Source organism: Larus michahellis, chromosome 1 (genome assembly GCF_964199755.1).
Source record: "Larus michahellis chromosome 1, bLarMic1.1, whole genome shotgun sequence".
Taxonomy (NCBI): domain Eukaryota; kingdom Metazoa; phylum Chordata; class Aves; order Charadriiformes; family Laridae; genus Larus; species Larus michahellis.
Window position 1 is genome coordinate 38259135 of NC_133896.1, and position 19302 is coordinate 38278436.

At 41.1% G+C, this 19302-nt stretch overlaps 1 protein-coding gene across 10 annotated transcripts in view; it reads right to left on the minus strand.

Annotated features, from left to right (window-relative positions):
* Positions 1-19302, minus strand: part of GRIP1 (glutamate receptor interacting protein 1) — a 337148-nt gene that overhangs the window by 2603 nt on the left and 315243 nt on the right. For 5 of the 10 annotated variants that reach the window (XM_074572573.1, XM_074572588.1, XM_074572585.1 and 2 more), the window contains 6 exons: positions 19097-19285; positions 14680-14833; positions 12718-12918; positions 10218-10329; positions 7332-7565; positions 78-224 (listed from right to left, as the gene is read on the minus strand). In XM_074572573.1, the coding sequence (XP_074428674.1) occupies positions 78-224; positions 7332-7565; positions 10218-10329; positions 12718-12918; positions 14680-14833; positions 19097-19285 (1037 nt within the window). Of the gene's footprint in view, positions 1-77; positions 225-7331; positions 7566-10026; positions 10072-10217; positions 10330-12717; positions 12919-14679; positions 14834-19096; positions 19286-19302 lie in introns of all 10 variants that reach the window. The other 5 variants (XM_074572555.1, XM_074572560.1, XM_074572541.1 and 2 more) reach the window with 2 other exon arrangements.

Sequence of the window (19302 nt, forward strand, 5' to 3'; positions counted from 1 at the left end):
CACAAATCTTTTTACAAAGTAAAATAAAATACGTCATTGCCCGTCATGCTAAAGCAGTGTGTGGCCAGAAACATTACCTGTAGAAGTCTATCATATGGTTTTAAACCTCCCAGATCGCCAGGGCCAGCTGGTCGAATATTTTTAACATACACTCCTTTTTCCAGTAAACCATCTGAGACGCTGAACCCAAAATCTTCTCCATCAGAGTCCTTGTACAAAGTTACCTGCGGAGGTGATGCGACAGGATGAGAAGGCAAAAAAAAGGTATTTGTCCACGTCTCTACAAGCACTAGGCAGGCTTTCTTCCTAGTGTGTTTTGGGTTTTGTTTTTTTTTTGTTTTGTTTCACATTGGAGAGCTCACTTACCTATTCTTTGGTACTTACAGCATTATATGAGAGTTGTCCCCATTTTGACATTATATTAATATTCTCAGAAACCGCCTTATTCTTCTGTAACAAGCAGCCCTTTTCACTTCTGCTTGTCAGCTGGGAATTTGTAGGTTTTAGCCCACCTTTTGTGGTGTCGTTTTTTTTTTTAGTCTTTTAGTTTTTTCCTACCCTGTTCTCTAGTTGCCAGGATCCAAGTACAGGCATCCAACTGATCATCCAGTTAAGTTTAGGTTTGCTTCAGGGATGAAGACCCGGCCTCAACCATTCAATAGCTGTCGTGTCTTCCAAGACTTCCCTAGAGCATAAACACCGCTGGCTCCTTAAGCCCTACCCAGCCTGGTTTTGGCCAGGCAACGGTCCACCCTGGAAGGCCTCATCTCACGAAAGTGCTCAGTATGAGAGTTATAATGCAATCTTTTAAGAGTATGAATAAGGCTCCTTCAGCAAGAGCTTGCAGGCAGCATTCTTACAGTCACATAGCCAAGAGACAGTTACTCAAAAGCAGGAAATAGGGGTTAATAAAACTGTTAGGAGAAGGTTTTTCAGGTGTTCAGAGAACAAGTCGCAGGGAGTTTTGTGAATCTGTTATTAGAAAAGGATTCAGACTTTTTTGTAGGTATGTGGTCTGCTTAGGGTTTTTTTTTATTTCTGCCAGGTGTTTTGTTTTTTTTTCCTTGTTTCTTTCTCACATCAGGAGTGCAGACCTAGGCAAGTAAATTGTGTGAGTCAATGGTGTGACATCTGACTGACACACCGATGATGGCACAAAATGTGTGTGCAGATACAGTCACAGTCAAAATCGGGCTTTTACTGCTATAGTTTTTTTTCACTTTGGGTTCAAAATAGATTCAAAATGTACCCTGGCTAATAAAACGACATTAAGAGTGCTCTGTAATTTTCTAATGGCTGGATATCAGCAATGTTCCATATGCTGCTATCCTTGTGTGTGCCAGCCTGAATTCCTTTCTAGTGTTTCTGAATCACAGAATCAGTCAAGCTGGAGGGGACTTTGGGAAGTCTCTAGTCCAATCTCCTGCTCAAGGCAGGGCCAAGACCAAATTCTGATGGGGCTGCCGAGGACTTGGTCAGTATTTCACAGAACGCCGCCAAGGCACAGCAGTGCTGGGGCACAGCGCTGGCGGCTGCTGCCTTCGGAAAGCTTCTGAGATCCTGCCTTTACTGCCGTTGTGAAAAGGTAAGCAAGGACAGAGAAGGTTGTCTCAAAACAGGAGTGAAGGATTTGGTCACATCAACAGAGAGCACAGATAGATAGTTGGGGTTTTTTTCCCCGCTCTCTGCAGTTTTCTTGAATTTACTTGGCTTTAGTGGTGTATCAACAGTGCTTTAACCAGAATGAAAGACTCACTGCTGAGTTTGGTAGCTCTCCTGGGCAACAGCTGAGAGAAGTAAGATGTAACGCCAGCTGCTGCAGCATTAGCACTGTTTTATCCGTAGAGGTGGATGATGCATCGCTGGGCTGCTGTGAAAACATTTCTGTCTCATGCTGGGGTAAGCACAACACCCACACGCAGTATTTGTCCCCCGCTTTACACCAGTTCCTCCTCTTCTGTTGTTTTTCTCCCTCTGCACAGCACAGAACAGAAAGCCGCACCTAAAGTCCCATTAACTAAGTTGAAGCCTTTCCCCCTTCCAGTGACATTTTTGGGCACGAGCTCTCATTTTAAACTTCCCAGGGGCTGCTGTGTTTAAAGTCTTTGCCTTCTTTTCTCCCACCTTCCCCCAAAGTCCCTGCTTGCTGAACCTGTCATTACTTCCTCCACCTCAGCGTGGATTTTACGAGTCAATGGGCATTTCAGCTACTGAAAAAGCTATCTATCTGCAAACTCAAAATAAGTCATCATAGAATCATTTTAATTTGTATCAACAGCTGATACACCAGCAGGACTCTGGGAAACCCGTAATAATTTGTTATCATCAGAAGCTTTTGTTTGTGATACCATAGCATGTCTAACTTGGCTTTGATCTGAAGTATGTCTGAAGCTGCTATGAAAGTGCTGTAAGACTACAATTCTACAAGACTAAAAAATAAAGGAAGGAGATATATGTTATTGACAGATTTGTGTGCGTTTCCTGGCAAGAACAGAAAGTAATTAGCACTGTCCCAAGACACAAATTCTCCTCAAATGAGATGATAACTTCTTTTCTACACCACCACAAAGGATAGAAGTGCTTCAAGTTAACTGCTTCTTAAAGAAGCCTTGAAAAGGAAATGTAAAAATGTGATACAGTGCCTAAGAGAAGACTTACTTAAAATACTATGTGCTACTCCAGCACAGATGGCACAATTTTTAAAAGGAACTTCCCCTTTCCACTTTTTCTTCTCCCTTTCCCCTTCCTCTTCCTTGAGGCACTGGAGTTAAGCGGAGCTGGATCCAACCTCAGATGAACTACAAAAACACACGAAATGGGACTCGCTGAAGTCATCTAAACAGTATTCTTGCCCTAAGGCAGGATCAACTGCATCTAACCCATTTCTGAGATATGTTTATCTGTCCTGCTTTCTAAAATCTCCAGTGATGGAGGCTCCACCGTCTATTAAAGCAATCCCTTCCAGTGCTTCACATGTTTTCCCCATGTCTAAACTAAATCACCCTTGCTGAGAGCTAACCCTGCTGCTATCCACGGAGAACCAAATCACTTTATTCTCCCCTTCTCTGCAGCGATGTGAAACAAGGATTGTTTTTCTCCGGACTCCGTTCAGAAGGTTAACATCCTTCTTTAATTTTCAGACCCCAAACTGGACACTCTGTTTCAGTCAAGATCTTATCAAAGCCAAGCTAGAGTAGAGAATAGTTCTGCATGTACTACAGATGGTGGGCCCATGTGCATGGTCTCGGACAGTGCTGCTTTTTTCCTAATTTTTAGTGAGTGGTCTATTAGCAAACAAAATACATACAAATTCTGTTCTACAGATCAAAGGAAGTGCCATTCCACATTAGCTGACCTTATCTTGTGTCTTGTCTATAATAACACCCGGGGAATGCACATGCTACTTCATGCCCAGCTTGTGAGTCAAAAAACGGAGCATTGCAAACGATAAGGGACATGACAGAGGAGTTTTGCTGTGAAAGTGAGAACCTGTGTTTGCAGGGCAGTGGGAAATACTGGAAAGTGGGAAATGGAGGGAGGCAGAAATTGAGAATGATCATCCAAAGTCTTTTATTCCTCCCCCCTTCTTGTTCAGGTTGCATTTTCCTTATTTATATGGACTGAGCACTCTGAGAGGGAATTAATCACTACCCTGCCATCAGAACTTTTATGTATAAAAATATTTTCTCATTTCTCTGGTTCTTCAGATCTACAGATCATAAAAGATTTTAAAAACCTGCTTCCCTTATGACTGTCTTCTCTTGACTTTTGGTTTATTTAGCAGGAGCTTGGAAATGACAGAAAATCATTCACTTAAGAGATGAGGTTGTGATTTAACATTGTTGCGTGTTTGACAGCTGTCACATTTTCTAGGGGCAAGTCATCTGCAGAGAACCTTCTGTATTATAGGTTGTAATTTTGGGGCTACTTCTTTTTAGGGCAGTGTATATTCTTAAAAGGGAATCTCAGAGTAAAATCCCTGCTGTTGAAATACCCAGATTTTTACTTCGTAATGGGTATGGGCAAAGCACACAGGTTTCGCATCTTCACTTGCCAGTAGCGCAGCCCGGGCTGAAGGGTGTGAGACTGCAGGCAATTCATGCAACACCTGAATCATGCCCTTTTATCTGTACTTCTGATCACAACTCTTTGGAAGGTTTGATCTCAATAGCAAAACCTCCATTATGGGCAATTTGTTAGACTTTTAAATTTACATCAGGAGCCTAAGGGAAAAAGAAAGCTGAAATGGAAATTTAATTCATATTTCATAAGCAATTAAATAGTTACAAATTTTAAACAGAGGCTTACGAATTTTAAGTCTGTTTCTATGCCTCTCCTCCCTCTCAAATCTATGGGAAAATGCTTAATTTAAATTCATACATCTTGCACAGATCAGCTATTGAGGTTTTTTAACCGACTGTAATTTTAGGTTAATGACTACTTGCAATAATAATATTGAAAAATTATCTCATGTCTAGTGCATATTTTTGCTCTCAGAGGAATGTGTGCTCTATGAAACTTTTAAAAAATGGTCCGCTATGATTTTTAGGAAAATATTAATCTATATGCTTACCTAGGTAGATAAAATCAATTAAAAGCATTAATTAAATTTAGTTACTGACACAGCAATATGCTATCCAGTTAAATTGAATGTTTCTTATTAAACCATCTAGAACAAACGTTTGAAGAGATTTGTATGACACTTATCTCAATCGCAGCTTCCTCAGGACAAAGACAGTTCAAGTACACGTTTAGTGAATGTAACGCAGTGAAGTAAGAAAGAGCAGTGAGGAATTCAGGTTAAATCCTGCAAAGATTGCAGCGTTCAGCAAAATAATCCTCGGAGCTGCGTTACCTTTCTGACAGGTGTATATCTGCGAAGGACAAGCTAGCAATGCCTTCTGCTCACCGTGCTGTTCCGTTAGCCTTATCTGTGTTTGTAGCCTGAGCAGTTTTTATCCAGTCTTACGCTCTCTTACCCTATATATATGGAGTGGCTATCGATGCATTTCATTTTTATGTATGGCTTTTTCTTTGATAGAATCATATATTCTTGCTCTCACAATCAGATTATGAAAAACCAGTGGCTCATAGACCTTAGCTAGCCCATTTTCTGCAATCAGACTTAAAGTATGAACTCTGATCTATGGGGCACGTAGGCTCTGCCTTAACAGGTGTGCAGGCTCATCGCAGAGGCAGTAAAGTTAACTTGACATGCTTGAACATCTCTCTAAGGTAAGTCTTAGTCAAGCTATGTCTTAGCTTGTGTTTTAAAGACTGTTTATACCATCACAGTTTTCCACAAGAGTTCTTACTTCATTGCTTGTCCCATCAGTGGCCCAGCTGATTGAGACACTTGCCTGCAGAGGGCAGAGCACATTTGCCAGCAAGATCTGTTATGAAAAATACTTAAATCAAGGCATTTCTCTGGCAGTGAGGTGAAGTAATTCCTGTGGCATTGCAGCTCTTTTGGATAATTATCATTGGACAAGCTGTCCATGAGAAATAGCAACTGAACAGGTTATTGGTGTTAAACGAGACGTCTAATACAAAAATGAAGGAGGAGAGAGAAAGTAACAGGCACATTGCTACACAAGAACCAGTACGAAAACTAACAAATAAGAACTTGTTAGGATGGGCATGAATATGAAAGCAGCCCAGGATGCCTGGGTTAACCTGCTTGTGTGATCATAGGGCTACAAGCCCACTTTGGTGAATCAGACCGTAAGATCCACTCACTGGTTTCTGTTTTTCTTAAATGATTATAAGGATTTGGAAAATCCTTGGTGCAGGTTCAACTTTTAGATTTTTGGAAAGGAAATGAGTCTTTTCTGGGTGACAGAACAGGCAGTATTAGCAAACTCAACATCACTTCATCAGACAGGGGAAAAGTGGGCATATTGTCTGAACAAAAACTGGAAATTACTAAAACAGAAGGTCATAGCAATCTTAAAAGATCCGACAACTGAAGAGAGAGAAACCCAAGGTCAGGGTATTTTTTACTGCCCAGGACTCTTAAGAGCTAAGAGCTATCATAGAATACTGACTCATTAACAGAAATCTGACGACTCCTTTCCAGGAAAGGATTTATTTTATCAATCATGAAAGGCTGGTTTTATAATCCATGGCAGAAAACTCTGCCTTTGCTGAATGTGAGCACACCATGAAATGCCTACCGGCGTAGTTTTGTTTTATATCTCACATTCCCTCGCCACTCAGGAAAACTCAGTTAGTTACTGAGCACAGTAACTAACTCCATTAATCACTTCAAGCTGGAAATATGAATAGCTTAAAACTATCACAACTTATCCTATTGATTGTTTACAGTGGCAATGGATTAATTTTCCATATATAAGACCCACTCTTTACTACCTTCTACAAACATTCATTTAGCCCATACTCAGTGAGTCCTCACCTCAGTGAACAAAACTGAACGAACTACAAACAAAACTTAGTGAAATCCACAGGGACTTGAAACCAAAGCAACTCTCTTGAGACTGACAACACGTGACCTCCTAATGAAACTCCTCCGTGCTTCTGCCTCCTCTCTGGGAAGATCTCAGACCTTTAGGAGGAAGACACATGCAGGAGATGGGATGCTCATTGCCATCAAGGAGAACAGCATTATAATGTCCCCCGAAGTTTTGGAAACTGATTGCTCTTAACGGCCTCGCTGGACTTGAAAGTGAAACCAGCAGGGTGTCTGCTGTGCACATCTAAACATACTTTATCCAGGACTTCCTTGGGGGTGCAGAGCCACCTTCATATCACCAGGTGATTTCAACAGTCTTCAGGAGTGAAAAGTTGCATAGACTGAAGTTTATTTACCCTTTTTAGAGCAAAGGAATTATAAAGAGAAGAGAAGCAGCAGCTACTTTGAAATAACATTCTGTATTATGTACAACAATTCTCACGTATTTGATTCAAAATGAGTGTTAATTTGAAAAAGGACCAATGGGAGCCTAAAACCCTCCTGAGTAATTTCCTAAAGAAATGTATTTTCTAGAAATTAAACTTTGCTTTCTTAATGAACACATTTTGCAGAGATGAGTTATTGGTATTGTCAATTCAAATTACCAGTGGATGCTCCTTGCAAAAGAGCAGTCCCTTTTGAGGATTTATTGTAAAACGAAACAGGAGACAAGGATGCATCTTATTTGTTTGTTTCCCCCACAAGGATATATCATTAATGTGTTTCTAAGAACTAATATGCATGGCCTCCAAATTACATCTGCGGAGTCATTATAAAAAGTGCTTACTGTATTGCCATATAATTAGGTTCCCTATGCTGAATATATTATTTCAAAGCTGTCAGAAGAAAAATTACAGACCTTGTGTAACTCCACAGGAGTTGGTGACATGATTTCTTTCATTTCTTGTTTAATTTTTCTCAGAACCATGGATTTTCTCCCCACATCTGACGGCAATGTGTTGCTACGAGTAGCTTGACTGTAATGTGGCCTTACAGTACTTCTTTCCTGGAAGCTGGCTTGTCTTCCCAGCTGGCTACGAGGTTGTGGGTTTTCATGATTCAAACTCATTGTACTTCCTGACATAATTGTGGCCTAGAGCATTAATGAACAGGTTAATTTTTAACACAGAATGTGGGTTAAGTAAGTGGTTAATTCATAGCAGTAGGAAAAACATCTCTATTCTTTGTTAAAACACAATGACTCAGGGCACAGCAAAAGGCAAGAGGATAGATGTTCAATCTGCTTGCAAGTCACTACAAAATAAAGGACCACAACAAAACACCACAACAGAACCCTATAGGCAAAAGTTTTCAGATGGCATTTCAAACTAAAATACTGAGCACTAGAATGGCTATGCTTGTAAGCTAGTCCCCTGGCAGACTGAAGAGTGTGCAGTATAATTGCCTACTTTAAAAATATTTTACACGTAACGAAAACAACATTTAAGTGGCGGCATAATTGCATTTGTCGGAACTGGACATACAGGAAGGCATTTACAATTCAGACTGCGTGTGCAAGGTAACAAAAATGTGAGTCAGCAGAATGTGTCGGCAGCTCTAGAGTCAGCGCTGGCAGAGAGCGTGCCTGGATACTCTCCCAGGCCGGGAAGGCTCAGTGCAGGTTAGCTCACTGCCTGGAAAGAACTTTTGCGTAACGGACATATTGCAAGAGTACCTGCCTCAGCTTAGCACTAATACTTCCGAGGCACAAGCCCCTGGCCCACTGCTGCTTTTAATCTCAGTAAAAGCCAGCCTTTTATGTTAGATGCAGGAATACATGGAGGGTGAAATCTTGAAAGACGATGACGGGAGTCATCTCATCCACTGGGCGGAACGGACTGACATGAAAAGCAGCCACACACAGCAAGGAGCCTCCTCCCTTGTGAGACACTTTCTGCTCCGGGTAACGGGAGGCAAACGCACTTTGGCGCAGCCACGGTACAGAGACGCCACTGCTGGGAGAGGGTACGCTGAATTCCCTGCTTACTCTGCCTGGTGCCGATGGACAAGTGAAAAGGGAAATCAAAAGGGCATGACCTGAACTCTGACTGGGAAAGGATGCAGGCAGCCTTCTTGAAAATGTGTGGTAAAAATGAAGGGGGAAAACTAAGGGGAAAACAGGCAAATAACCGTTTGCTTCTGACTCTGGTGAGCATGTCTGTCGCCCTTCTTTCTCCCAGCTCCAGCACTACTTTCACTGCAAGATCATATATCGTAGCCTTAACAGTCTCTCTTGTGCTCAGTAATGACTGATATTACTGCCTGATGGAGCAAAAGCATCCAGAGGACTTGGCAAACAACAGTTTTCTTTGCTCTTTGGCTGAGAACCTTGAAATGAAAAACGATAAGGAGTCCTTGACTACGCAATGGCACTTCATAAAATAGAGGCATCGCCGTTCTCAGCACCCTGTCATACTGAATGAGTCTTGCTTTCATTTCAGAGCTGTGGGTTGTGCAACAAGGCGATGCTATAAATGATACAGCACCTACAGTTCTGAATTTCACTTTTATGAAAGGCTGAGGAAAATTCAACGTGTGGAAGTAACTGAATTCTGGTCAGCACGAATGATCTATTTCCATTTTGAAATGATCTATTTCCATATCCTTTTATTGTGCTCTGAATATTGAAAATTGCAAGAGAAGCCTGCGGTGCTGAACCATATCTAACTATGGAATTAAACCAGTATAACATTTTCTCCTACATTTCTCTAGTTTGCAATAACAAATACAAGAGAATCACTTTTGCTATCCATACATGCAATACAAAAACCGTAAATCTGAGGAAGTAAATTAATCTGAACTGAAAAACTTTCACCCAGTTATGCCATTCACATTCCTCCTGGCTGCTAAAGGACTTTATATAACATAAAAATGAAAATGAGATTCTGCCAGTTTTGCAGCTCCAGGAATTTAAAAGAACATAAAAGAAAATATTTTAGGACCTTTCATTCCGTAGCTTTAAGTGGCAGTATAATCTTAATTGTTCTGATTAGACAACTTAGAGAAAAGGTGATTAGAAAAATAAAGACTCAAAGTTACTCTCTCTCTGTTCCCTTCCCCCTCTGCCCCCCTTACAATCTCACTCGAAGCATGGTTAGATTTGCAATTAACTTCAGGATGAAATGTGAAAATTTGTTACGTAGTGAAGAAATGGCTATATAACGAACATTTCTCACGTTGGCAGCTTTTTTTGCGGAGTGGTAAGATTACAGGTAAACATTTTGAAAAGCTGATTTTCTTTTATGTTCATCTTAATCAAATTAAGTTTCAATTTAAAAGGCAACCTACGACATGCTAAGAAAAGCTGCATAAAGCGTCTGTCAGAGAATGGGATGCATTGCTGCAGGAAGGTTATGCCCGCTTAAGAGGTTCTGCGCCATTTGCTGCCTGTGCAGGCAGCACCAATGGTTATGCACAGCAGAAGCTGCAAGTCAAAGCTCTGGGGTGAACACGTTTGTAGAATTTTGGTTGCATTGTACAAAAGAAAACAGCTCTGGTTAGGGGCGGGGGAGGCAGCTGCACAAGCAAAAAATATAAAAGTAAAGGGTAGGTACCAAGAGTGTCATGTTTCTCAAACACAGACGCCTGTCAGCCTTGTCCTGTGGAGAGGGGTTAAAGCTTTTAAATGAATTGGTGTGATTAGTGCAACTTAAAAGAAAAGAAAGGAGAAAATAAAATGAAAGTAAACCAAACCAAAACCATTATATTTCTCTATAATTGGAAAGAAAGGTTAAAATTGTTCTACCTCTAGTTCCCTCAGAATTCCTGACTGGCCGCAGGTCTCTAAATCCTCCAGAGCCTGAGACCAGAAATTTTCCTCCTGGTCAGCCTCGGTGTTATCATGGGTACCTGCGAAGCTAGATTTACAATGAGAGGTTAAGAAAACGTGGACTTTTTTCCCTCGAAAAAGACATTTTACACACGTGCGTTGCCACAGATTGCAACTTGAATGACAGAACGTTACAGTAGGTAGGCAGGAGAGTGGGGAAGAGTTGCTGATCAGGAGAGGCTGGATGAACATGCAGAGCACATGACAGACAAGTCTTCTCGTAACCTGGCAGTCGCTAGCAGCTGGCAGGATCTGAGCAGCCAGTTACTCAGTAAGGAGACAAATGGATTCCAAGAACAATTCAATACACATTTTTACTGGATTGAAACTGGGACCTCCCTATGAAAATTAATGAATCAACCAGTAGCTGTGTGCAGAGCTGCTCTGTGCAACGTATATTTGCAATAAAACCTTTCAACCTCACGGACTTCTCCTGGGGAATAGGAAAAGTGCCCTCAATTTTTGCAAACAGCATTTTGCAAAAGAGGGATGGTGGTGTTTTTTACCTGATCCCTTCAGCCTAAGCTCCGTTTATCATTATCAATTTAAGCCCACCTGACTGCCGTCGTATAAACTGCTCCAGTCATTTCATACACAAACACAGGGAAACTCGGGGATGCAACTGTCTTGCATGGAGACTTAGGTCTCTGCTGTTTCTTAAACACACTGAAGCCTCATTACTAGCACTCCTGAGCAGGACATTGGTGACAGCGATGCTTAGGGAAGTCGCCCAGCAAGAGAGGTCTGATCAAAAATGCCAACTCTGGACTGCAGCAACACAGCCCAAAGCAACGCCGTGACAGTGTATGTGTGTGAGGGGAGGAAGCAGGAGTTTTCTGCTGTCTTAGCAAGGGCAATCGGCTCCATGATGGTTCACACAAGCATCAGAGCTGCTGCACGGCAGGGGGCTGATTATGTGAAAGGCACAGGGGAAAGATGAGGAAGGAAAGAATGAGAATTCGCCCTTTTGGTGGCAGCAAGCTGTTACTTTGGAGCAGCTGCCCATGGACTGCCGCTAGTGGTGCTTAACAGCACATAAACAGAGCAAACACTATTATGGAAGCATCTGAGGCCTCGCTTGACAAACAATGTATTACTGTGAATAGCGTGAATGTAACACTGTTAACAGAATAGCTTTTAAATAGGAGAATTGCCCAGCACAACGGACGACAGCTCGAATGCTTCAAACACATGATACTCTGCCTCAGAGATGCTTTTTTACAGTTAGGATCAGTCAAGCAGACAATGGTCAGCCATTTCAATCTCTTATTGCAATGATTCTCCATCTAGCATCAGTGTCTCTTCTAAGATATTGCAATAGGTACAGCAATGGTGGGAATACCTACTCAGATCACAGATGCAATTCCTCCCAGGCAAGATAAGAAAGTATTTAAAACATGATTTTAGAAAGATCCATGACTTCTGAAATTAGCTCCTTCTTGTTTTAACAGCCAATGTTGAACACAGACTAACTTATTCATTACAATACTTTTCTTTATATTGCATACTGATATTATAATATAAAATGGAATTGAGTTAATAAACAGGATTATTTGAGGCAATTGCCTGCGACAGCAAAGACTGGATTTCCTAGAACTGGAGGTGAATTTATTTTCTGACTTCTGTGAAATCTGAAATCACGATGCCTATACGTCTAGACCTCTTTTTAGCTGAAACAATTCCTTTTTCTGCCCTCACCTCCTCTTTTGTCTTTTCTCCTAGTCTTGTCTCCTGGTGTGTGAAATGCTCAACTTTCGCATCTCCATTACAGCCACATGAATAAACTGATTTGTAGCTGAGCTACTGTACCAGAAAAAACAGGTACCAAAATAGTTTTGCATCTCTACGGCTTCTTTTTCTGAAACCTGAGAGATTGATTTTATGTCATGTGAAATATTGTTTGACCTATAATGAATATATTTGGTTTTCTGACACTTATTCAAAGAGCCATCAGAAATTTAGATGCATAAAAATGCTGAAGGAGAGGTAGTGGGTCAGATATGAAGAACCAGGTGCCTATGATTTGGTTCTTATTGCCATGTAAGAGACAAAATAATTTTATTTTTTTTTTTAAATTCAGGAGGTGATAGGATGTTCTAGGATCTGGCAGGCTCATCCCTTCAAGTATTGTTTTAACGTGCAAAAAATTTCCCTGGAGCAGGAACTATAACAGACTTGTCCTACCTGCCAGTGATAGGTAGACACCAGGCTACAGAGTGGTTTAAGCTCTCTGGTTTTTCATTCACTTGCCAACCGAAATTTCATTGTCACTCAACAGCATGTTAATGATGTGTTTTCTGCTTTTACCTTGTTTTCCTCCTTTTTCTCATTTCAACTGTTTTTCCTTTCTTCACCACCCCCACCCCCCGCCCCAGCCCAGCTCAATCTCACTCCTGTGCACTCTTTGTTCACCTACCTGGAAGTATTCCACTCTTCCAGCTGTCCCCCACCTTTCCTTTGCCCACCAGAGGCACCTTTCCACATCTTGTTCTCTTTCTTCATGCTCCTGATGCTCTCTCCCCCCAGTCTCTCTACAGAAGTTTGCTTTAAATGGCTTTCTTGATTCTCTTCCAGTGTCTCAGTCTCCTTCTGCTGCCACATATTCTTGGAAGCTGTGCTACACAAAATAAAGATAAGAAAAAATTACTTTTTAGTGTTATAGAAGACGACAAGTTGCTTAGCTAGAGGCAGAGAAGAGGTGGTTTTCTGGGGATCCCTTAACAGGCTGGAAGAACGGATACGCCCTTCTCAGATACTCCAGCACTCGGTATAGGAACACCATCAGGTATGGCATAATCCATTTTACAGAGACAGGGTTAAAAAAAATCATTATTTTAATTCGTGCCATATATCTCAGGTGTAAGTCACATTGACATGTAGAACAAGGCTCTTTAATGTGCATACTTTCTGTTGAATAGTGCTTGACAATGGTAGCAGAATGCATGCTTTTCATTTAGAAGATTCTGTATTTTACAGTCCAGCTTCCTGAGTCACTGCTCATCAACCTTTTCAGCCTGTGACTTAGGTAACTGCAAAACAGCAGGTGTTCTGGAATCTATGGATGCATCTCATCTGAGAAGCAAAATATGGGCTTTAACTGTGGATAAAGATGCTGCTATTACATTAAAGATATTAACTTACCAAGAATATGAAGAAAACTATGGTCATTTCCTTTATTAAATATTGTCCACGATGCCTATGAAAACTTCTACTATGCTTCTGGCCAGTAGGGAGCAAAGGAGCTGGATACGAACTGAGAACTCACACTTGCCCAGACCTTAGCTATCATCTTGCCAGACTCGTCTCCAGACAAAATGCCACTGGGCAATCTGCTGCATCAGAGGGTTTGTCATTCAGATTCTGAAAAGCAGCACTGGCATCTAAGCTTTGCCTTGATTTGTATTTCAAAGGTAACAGGCTGGACCTTATGGATTTACTTCTCCAGTATGTTTATACAGGAACCAGAAAGGGTTTATTTAGTACTAAACCTGAACTTCTCACAGACTGGGATTTCAGGCTCATTGTGCAGCTACACCAAGAAACTGTATTTCTAACGGAGGACATGCATGTCTGCAAGTCCTGAGGATGGGTACAAAGAGCATTAGGAATCTTTCTGTGTTGTCTGTCTTCCTGTGTCAGAGGAAGAACTGTTCTTTGGTAGGAATTACCCAAGTCTCTGCAGTGATTCCACTGCCAGATGCACCCTTAGAATAGAGAATAAGAAACTTCTGTGTCTTTCACTATCTCCAAGCATTGTCAACTAAGCATTTTTCCCCAGGAAGTTCTTTTGCCTGCAGAGAAAGTCACTGAAAAGGAGATTTACTTCTCAGAAGAAGAGGAATGAATGCATAGAAAACTACAATAGCTTTGGACAAGACATTTCTACCTGGATCACTTCGTTCTCCTACTGAATCACTGCAGATGTCTCAAGCATTTATGGAAGAAGACTGTAATTTCTCCTTCTTTGCCCAAACCAAAACAAAGAGTTTTCATGAAAGAGAAAAGATTAACATGCCAGTTGTCTTTAGATACTTTATTTGTCGGTTTATTTTTGCAGAAGTTTTTTTTTTTTTGAAGATTACCAGGGGAATGCCCTAATTTTTTTGTTTGTTTATTCTTAAGAGATAAACGCTGTGCGTTTTTTTGTCTGAAGTAACTCAAAATAAATATATGTCTTGGTTTTGGCATCATAATCTTCCACAAATGTCACTAATCTACCCTAATAAGTTCCATGAAGTATAAATACTATATCTCATATTTAAAGGAAGAGCTGCTATAGCTGCATTAGAAAAACATAATTTCATTGCAGACAGTAAGTGTTCATTTTGGGGGCACTGAGGCAGCTGCAAATCAAACAGAAACACCTATGGGAACTTACCTGCTTGCTGTAGGTCGGTCCCATTCGTCATCACTCAGCCCTGTATCATGAAATGGGTGGTTTCGTGGTTTGCTTGGAGGGGACAAACTAGTCTGTTTAGGACTCCTCCATTCATAGGCATTGAAGTTGTATCCTGAAGCCTGATAGCTGTGTCCTAAAAAAGATGAATTATATATTTAGGGCGGTGTATATGTTTTAATGACAGAAAAGCACATCTCTGAAGCTGGGTCCTCTAAAACCTGGATGTGGACTCATGGTTGCTACCTTGTTTTTGCAGTAGTAGTCAGATCATTTATGACCTAAATTATGCCTGGAATTAGGTGTGCTTTAGAGCTTCTCCTATGAAAGTCCATTGAAAGCAAAATCTGAAATATACCTAACACTGTTCTCTTACTGTTTATGTCTTGGCTGCTTCTGATGTTTTAGACACCTTCACAATTCATCAGCTTCCAATTTGACATCATACATTGAATACTAGTGAACAAATCACGTGTGTTATGGATGTGTTAAATATGTGTTAACGTGGTCATGTGCAACATGCCCAAAATTAAACCTAAGCTATTAAGAAAACTGTGCTTCAGACCTATTGAAAAAAGAGTTTGCAAGGATGCATGAAAAAATCACATCAACTTGATGTTTGAGATGACTAGCAAGAAAGTTTTTTTCTTCCTCCTGGTAACTTTCTCAAATTTGGAAGCAATGCAGCCAAGAATTGGAGACATATTAGCGTCAATTATACTACCAAGCTGTAGAATGGCAACCTAGATGCAAAAGTTGGCATGGTGTAGAGGCTCTCGAGTGACCATTAACTGGAGTAATGCCAGAAGAGGAAGGAGAGCAGCTGTCTCAGCACTGCTGAGGCAAGGCCTCGTTAATACAAATGCAGGACTGTGCTGTCATAGCCCTGCACTGCCCTGCATAAGGCCAACGTGAGAATCTCTGTACTTGTGCCCCTTTGTGGAAGGGGAACTTGCACTTAGCAGAGACACTGCTTTTTGCTAGGGCTCCAAAAGCTGAGAAGAGGCCCGTCTCACAATGGGCACACGTGCCCAGGACCAATATACACCCTTGGAAAGCTCACCTCTGAAAGTCATTTATCTATCAGCCATTTCCAAATATCTCAAAGCTGTGTAAATGGCATCAGATGGCCTTTATGATGGCCTTTATATCTGAAGAATTTACTTCTGTGTGCTTTTATCATACAAGCAATGTTGGTATTAATTCAATAGTATTTCTTTAACTGAATTCAGTGTAATTTTAATTCCCAGTAGGAGCCAGACAGTCTGGCTTACAAGTGATGTATCAAGAAGAACACAGGGATTGTCTTGTCACAAGCTGATGCTGATCTGGTAAGCAAAATCCATTATGGTAGAGCTGCTATATATATATATTTAATCTTGACATATTCCTTTTCTAGCTCTGTACTTGGTGTTTTCTGATGTGCATATTGGATTAGGATGTTCTATTTTGTGGATGACTAACAAATATCACTGCTGTCACCTCTCTAAAGAGGGCAATTTGCTTCCATAAATCAGTCTAGACCTGTCTCCCTCAAATCCCATGTAACTAGAGAGTTGTGTGCATTTTCCACCTAATTGGCAGACATTAACACACCCCCAAATTCTAGGAAGGGTTTTGGTTGTGAAAATGTGACTGCTGTGTGGGGAAGGCTCCAGATTAGTAATACAGACACATTAGACAAAGGTACAAAATGGGGTATTAATTCAAGGAGAGAAAAGACTGCTCACCAGCATTAAATTAGTAACTAATAGGATAAAGCATTATCTGGTGCTCCAGAAACATTCCCCAAACTCCTCAATTTGCTTAGCCTGTGCTTATGCCAAGAAAGGTTTGGAGAGAAGCCAAACTCAACTTGACAGGTCAAGACAGAATGAACTTTTAATAAAAATGTGGGTCACATTAGTACCACAGCAAGGGACAAGGCGCAAATCTGATTACACTCAGGCTGTTTAGCAGAAGTGCCATGTATACAACTAAGTCTGGGCTGATTTTTTCAAGAGAGTTAGAAAAAAAATCTGCTTTGAGATACTGGTTTAATTTTGGCATGGCATCCGAATCATCAGGACTTTGGAAAGCAGTCTGGGCCTCAATCCTTTCCATAGTTGAACAATTTGCTCCAAATACAATCAATTCACCCAGCAAATGAGTACTATCATTTTGGCACTTTTTCAGCAATACTTCTCTTTAGAACATAAAAATCACAGAATCATAGAACCATAGGGTTGGAAGGGACCTCTGGAGATCATCTAGTCCAACCCCCCTGCCAGAGCAGGGTCACCTTAGAGCAGGTTGCACAGGAATGCGTCCAGGTGGGTTTTGAATGTCTCCAGAGACAGAGACTCCACCACCTCTGTGGGCAGCCTGTTCCAGTGCTCTGCCACCCTCAAAGTAAAGAAGTTCCTCTTCATGTTTAGGTGGAACTTCCTACGCTCAAGTTTGTGCCCATTTACCTCTTGTCCTGTCCCCGGGCACCACTGAAAAGAGCCTGGCCCCATCCTCCTGACACCCACCCTTTAAGTATTTATAAGGGTTGATAAGATCCCCCCTCAGCTGTCTTTTTTCCAGACTGAAGAGACCCAAATCCCTCAGCCTTTCTTCGTAAGAGAGGTGTTCGAGTCCCCTAATCATCTTGGTAGCTCTCTGCTGTACCCTCTCCAGCAGTTCCCTGTCCCCCTTGAACCGGGGAGCCCAGAACTGGACACAGTACTCCAGATGCGGCCTCACCAAGGCAGAGTAGAGGGGGAGGATGACCTCCCTCGACCTGCTGGCCACACTCTTCTTGATGCACCCCAGGATGCCATTGGCCTTCTTGGCCACAAGGGCACATTGTTGGCTCATGGTCATCCTGTTGTCCACCAGGACTCCCAGGTCTCTTTCAGCTGAGCTGCTCTCCAGCAGGTCTGCCCCCAACCTGTCCTGGTGCATGGGGTTATTCCTCCCCAGGTGCAGCACCCTACACTTGCTCTTGTTGAATTTCATATCATAATCATATCAGAAGAAAATCTAATGTGATTTATTTTGATGAACTGACCAAACCAGTTAAAAACAGAAAAGGGGACAAATTCATCCCAACTCTAACTCCAGTGAAATACAAATTATACAGGGGTAATATAGCCCAATACATCGAGTACTAAATAAAACATTATATATAACAGTAAATTAAAAGTAAAATGTAGAAAACAGGAGTTATAATTAAATGTATTGAGACTGTCTTGTTCAAAGCAAGTTGATGACAAATATATGCAGTAAGGCTAAGAAATACTTAAAAATTAAAGAACAGAAAAAACATGGCCACTAGTAGTGACATCAGCTACTTCTTGATCTCAGGTAGCTCAGCAGGTTTCAAAGGAAACATTCTGCTTTCCAGAAGCAACCACCGGTGTTATCATTGAGCAGGCACATTAGAGAATAGCAACGTAAGCAATCAGCACAGAACTTCAGTCTATACGGGAAATCTGCTGGGCAGAGCTCAGTTTCAGTTCTCTGTGTGAGGGTACAAAACAGCTGTCCATGAGCTACTACCAGTGCTCCTGGAAAGCAACAGAAAGCAACAGAAAAATAAAATTGAAAGAATGTGTGCAACCAGAGCGAACGAGAAAAAATTATTTGAGGCAAGGATCTACCTGTCTGGATACATGCCAGGTAGTGGGAATACCTGCTTTACTATGGAAATAAACATTTTAAAGAGAGTCAAATAAAACACTGAAGCTGTGTGGAAGTTATTTTTCATGTTATCTAGAATAACACAAGATGTCTGTATCTCTCTCTGCCTAAATAAATGTGTCTTACAAATTAAAATGAAATTATTTGAAAATCCTATATAAACCAATAGTCAAACATAAATAGAGAATTTAGTGTTAAGGAAAATCATGTCTTTAAATAGAATGACTGTTTTTGAGAGCTGAACGTTAGATGTTAATTCTGCAAGAATGAAGAAGAAGCAAAAGATTTACAAATCATAAGCAATGCCTAACGTTCCCCCTTCAGCAGTTTATAATAAATCTGCCGTAAGTTAAAAATTACTGTATATGGGCATCAAATTCATGAACATCTTCAGTGTGTTTTGTGCCTTGCATTGATCTGTATTTGAAGGATAAACTCATTTAGTTGTGGATGAGCTATGGAGCGGGCTATTCAGATGTCAGTAAAGCTAACAAAAGTCTTTTAATTTATTGATAAATGCTTCGTAACACATCATGTTGTCATGAAAGAATGAATCTGAGGCCAGCCAAGTGTAAGAAATCATGCTGCCTGGCAGGGTGTGTGGTCATAATGAGACACTGGCAAAGTACAAGGTTTAAAGTTGGTACAGATAAAGTTCTCTTTAAGGCAAAAGAAGGTCAACCATGAAGGCGATAATTCCTACTTTAAATGTCGATTGCATTCTTGATAGTACCTTGATTTCCAAAGCTGGTATCAATACCAGAGCCATCCCACGACTCTACTGCGCTGTCAACACTTGGGACTGTAGTGGAATAGATGTCTGAGAGTTTGCCAGATTTCTGTGCAGCAGAGGTTTCATCTTCAGCATCACTGAGTTCGCTTATGTGACCCACAGGGACAGAAAATTTCTTGGGACTGGTAGCTGAATAGGATTATAAA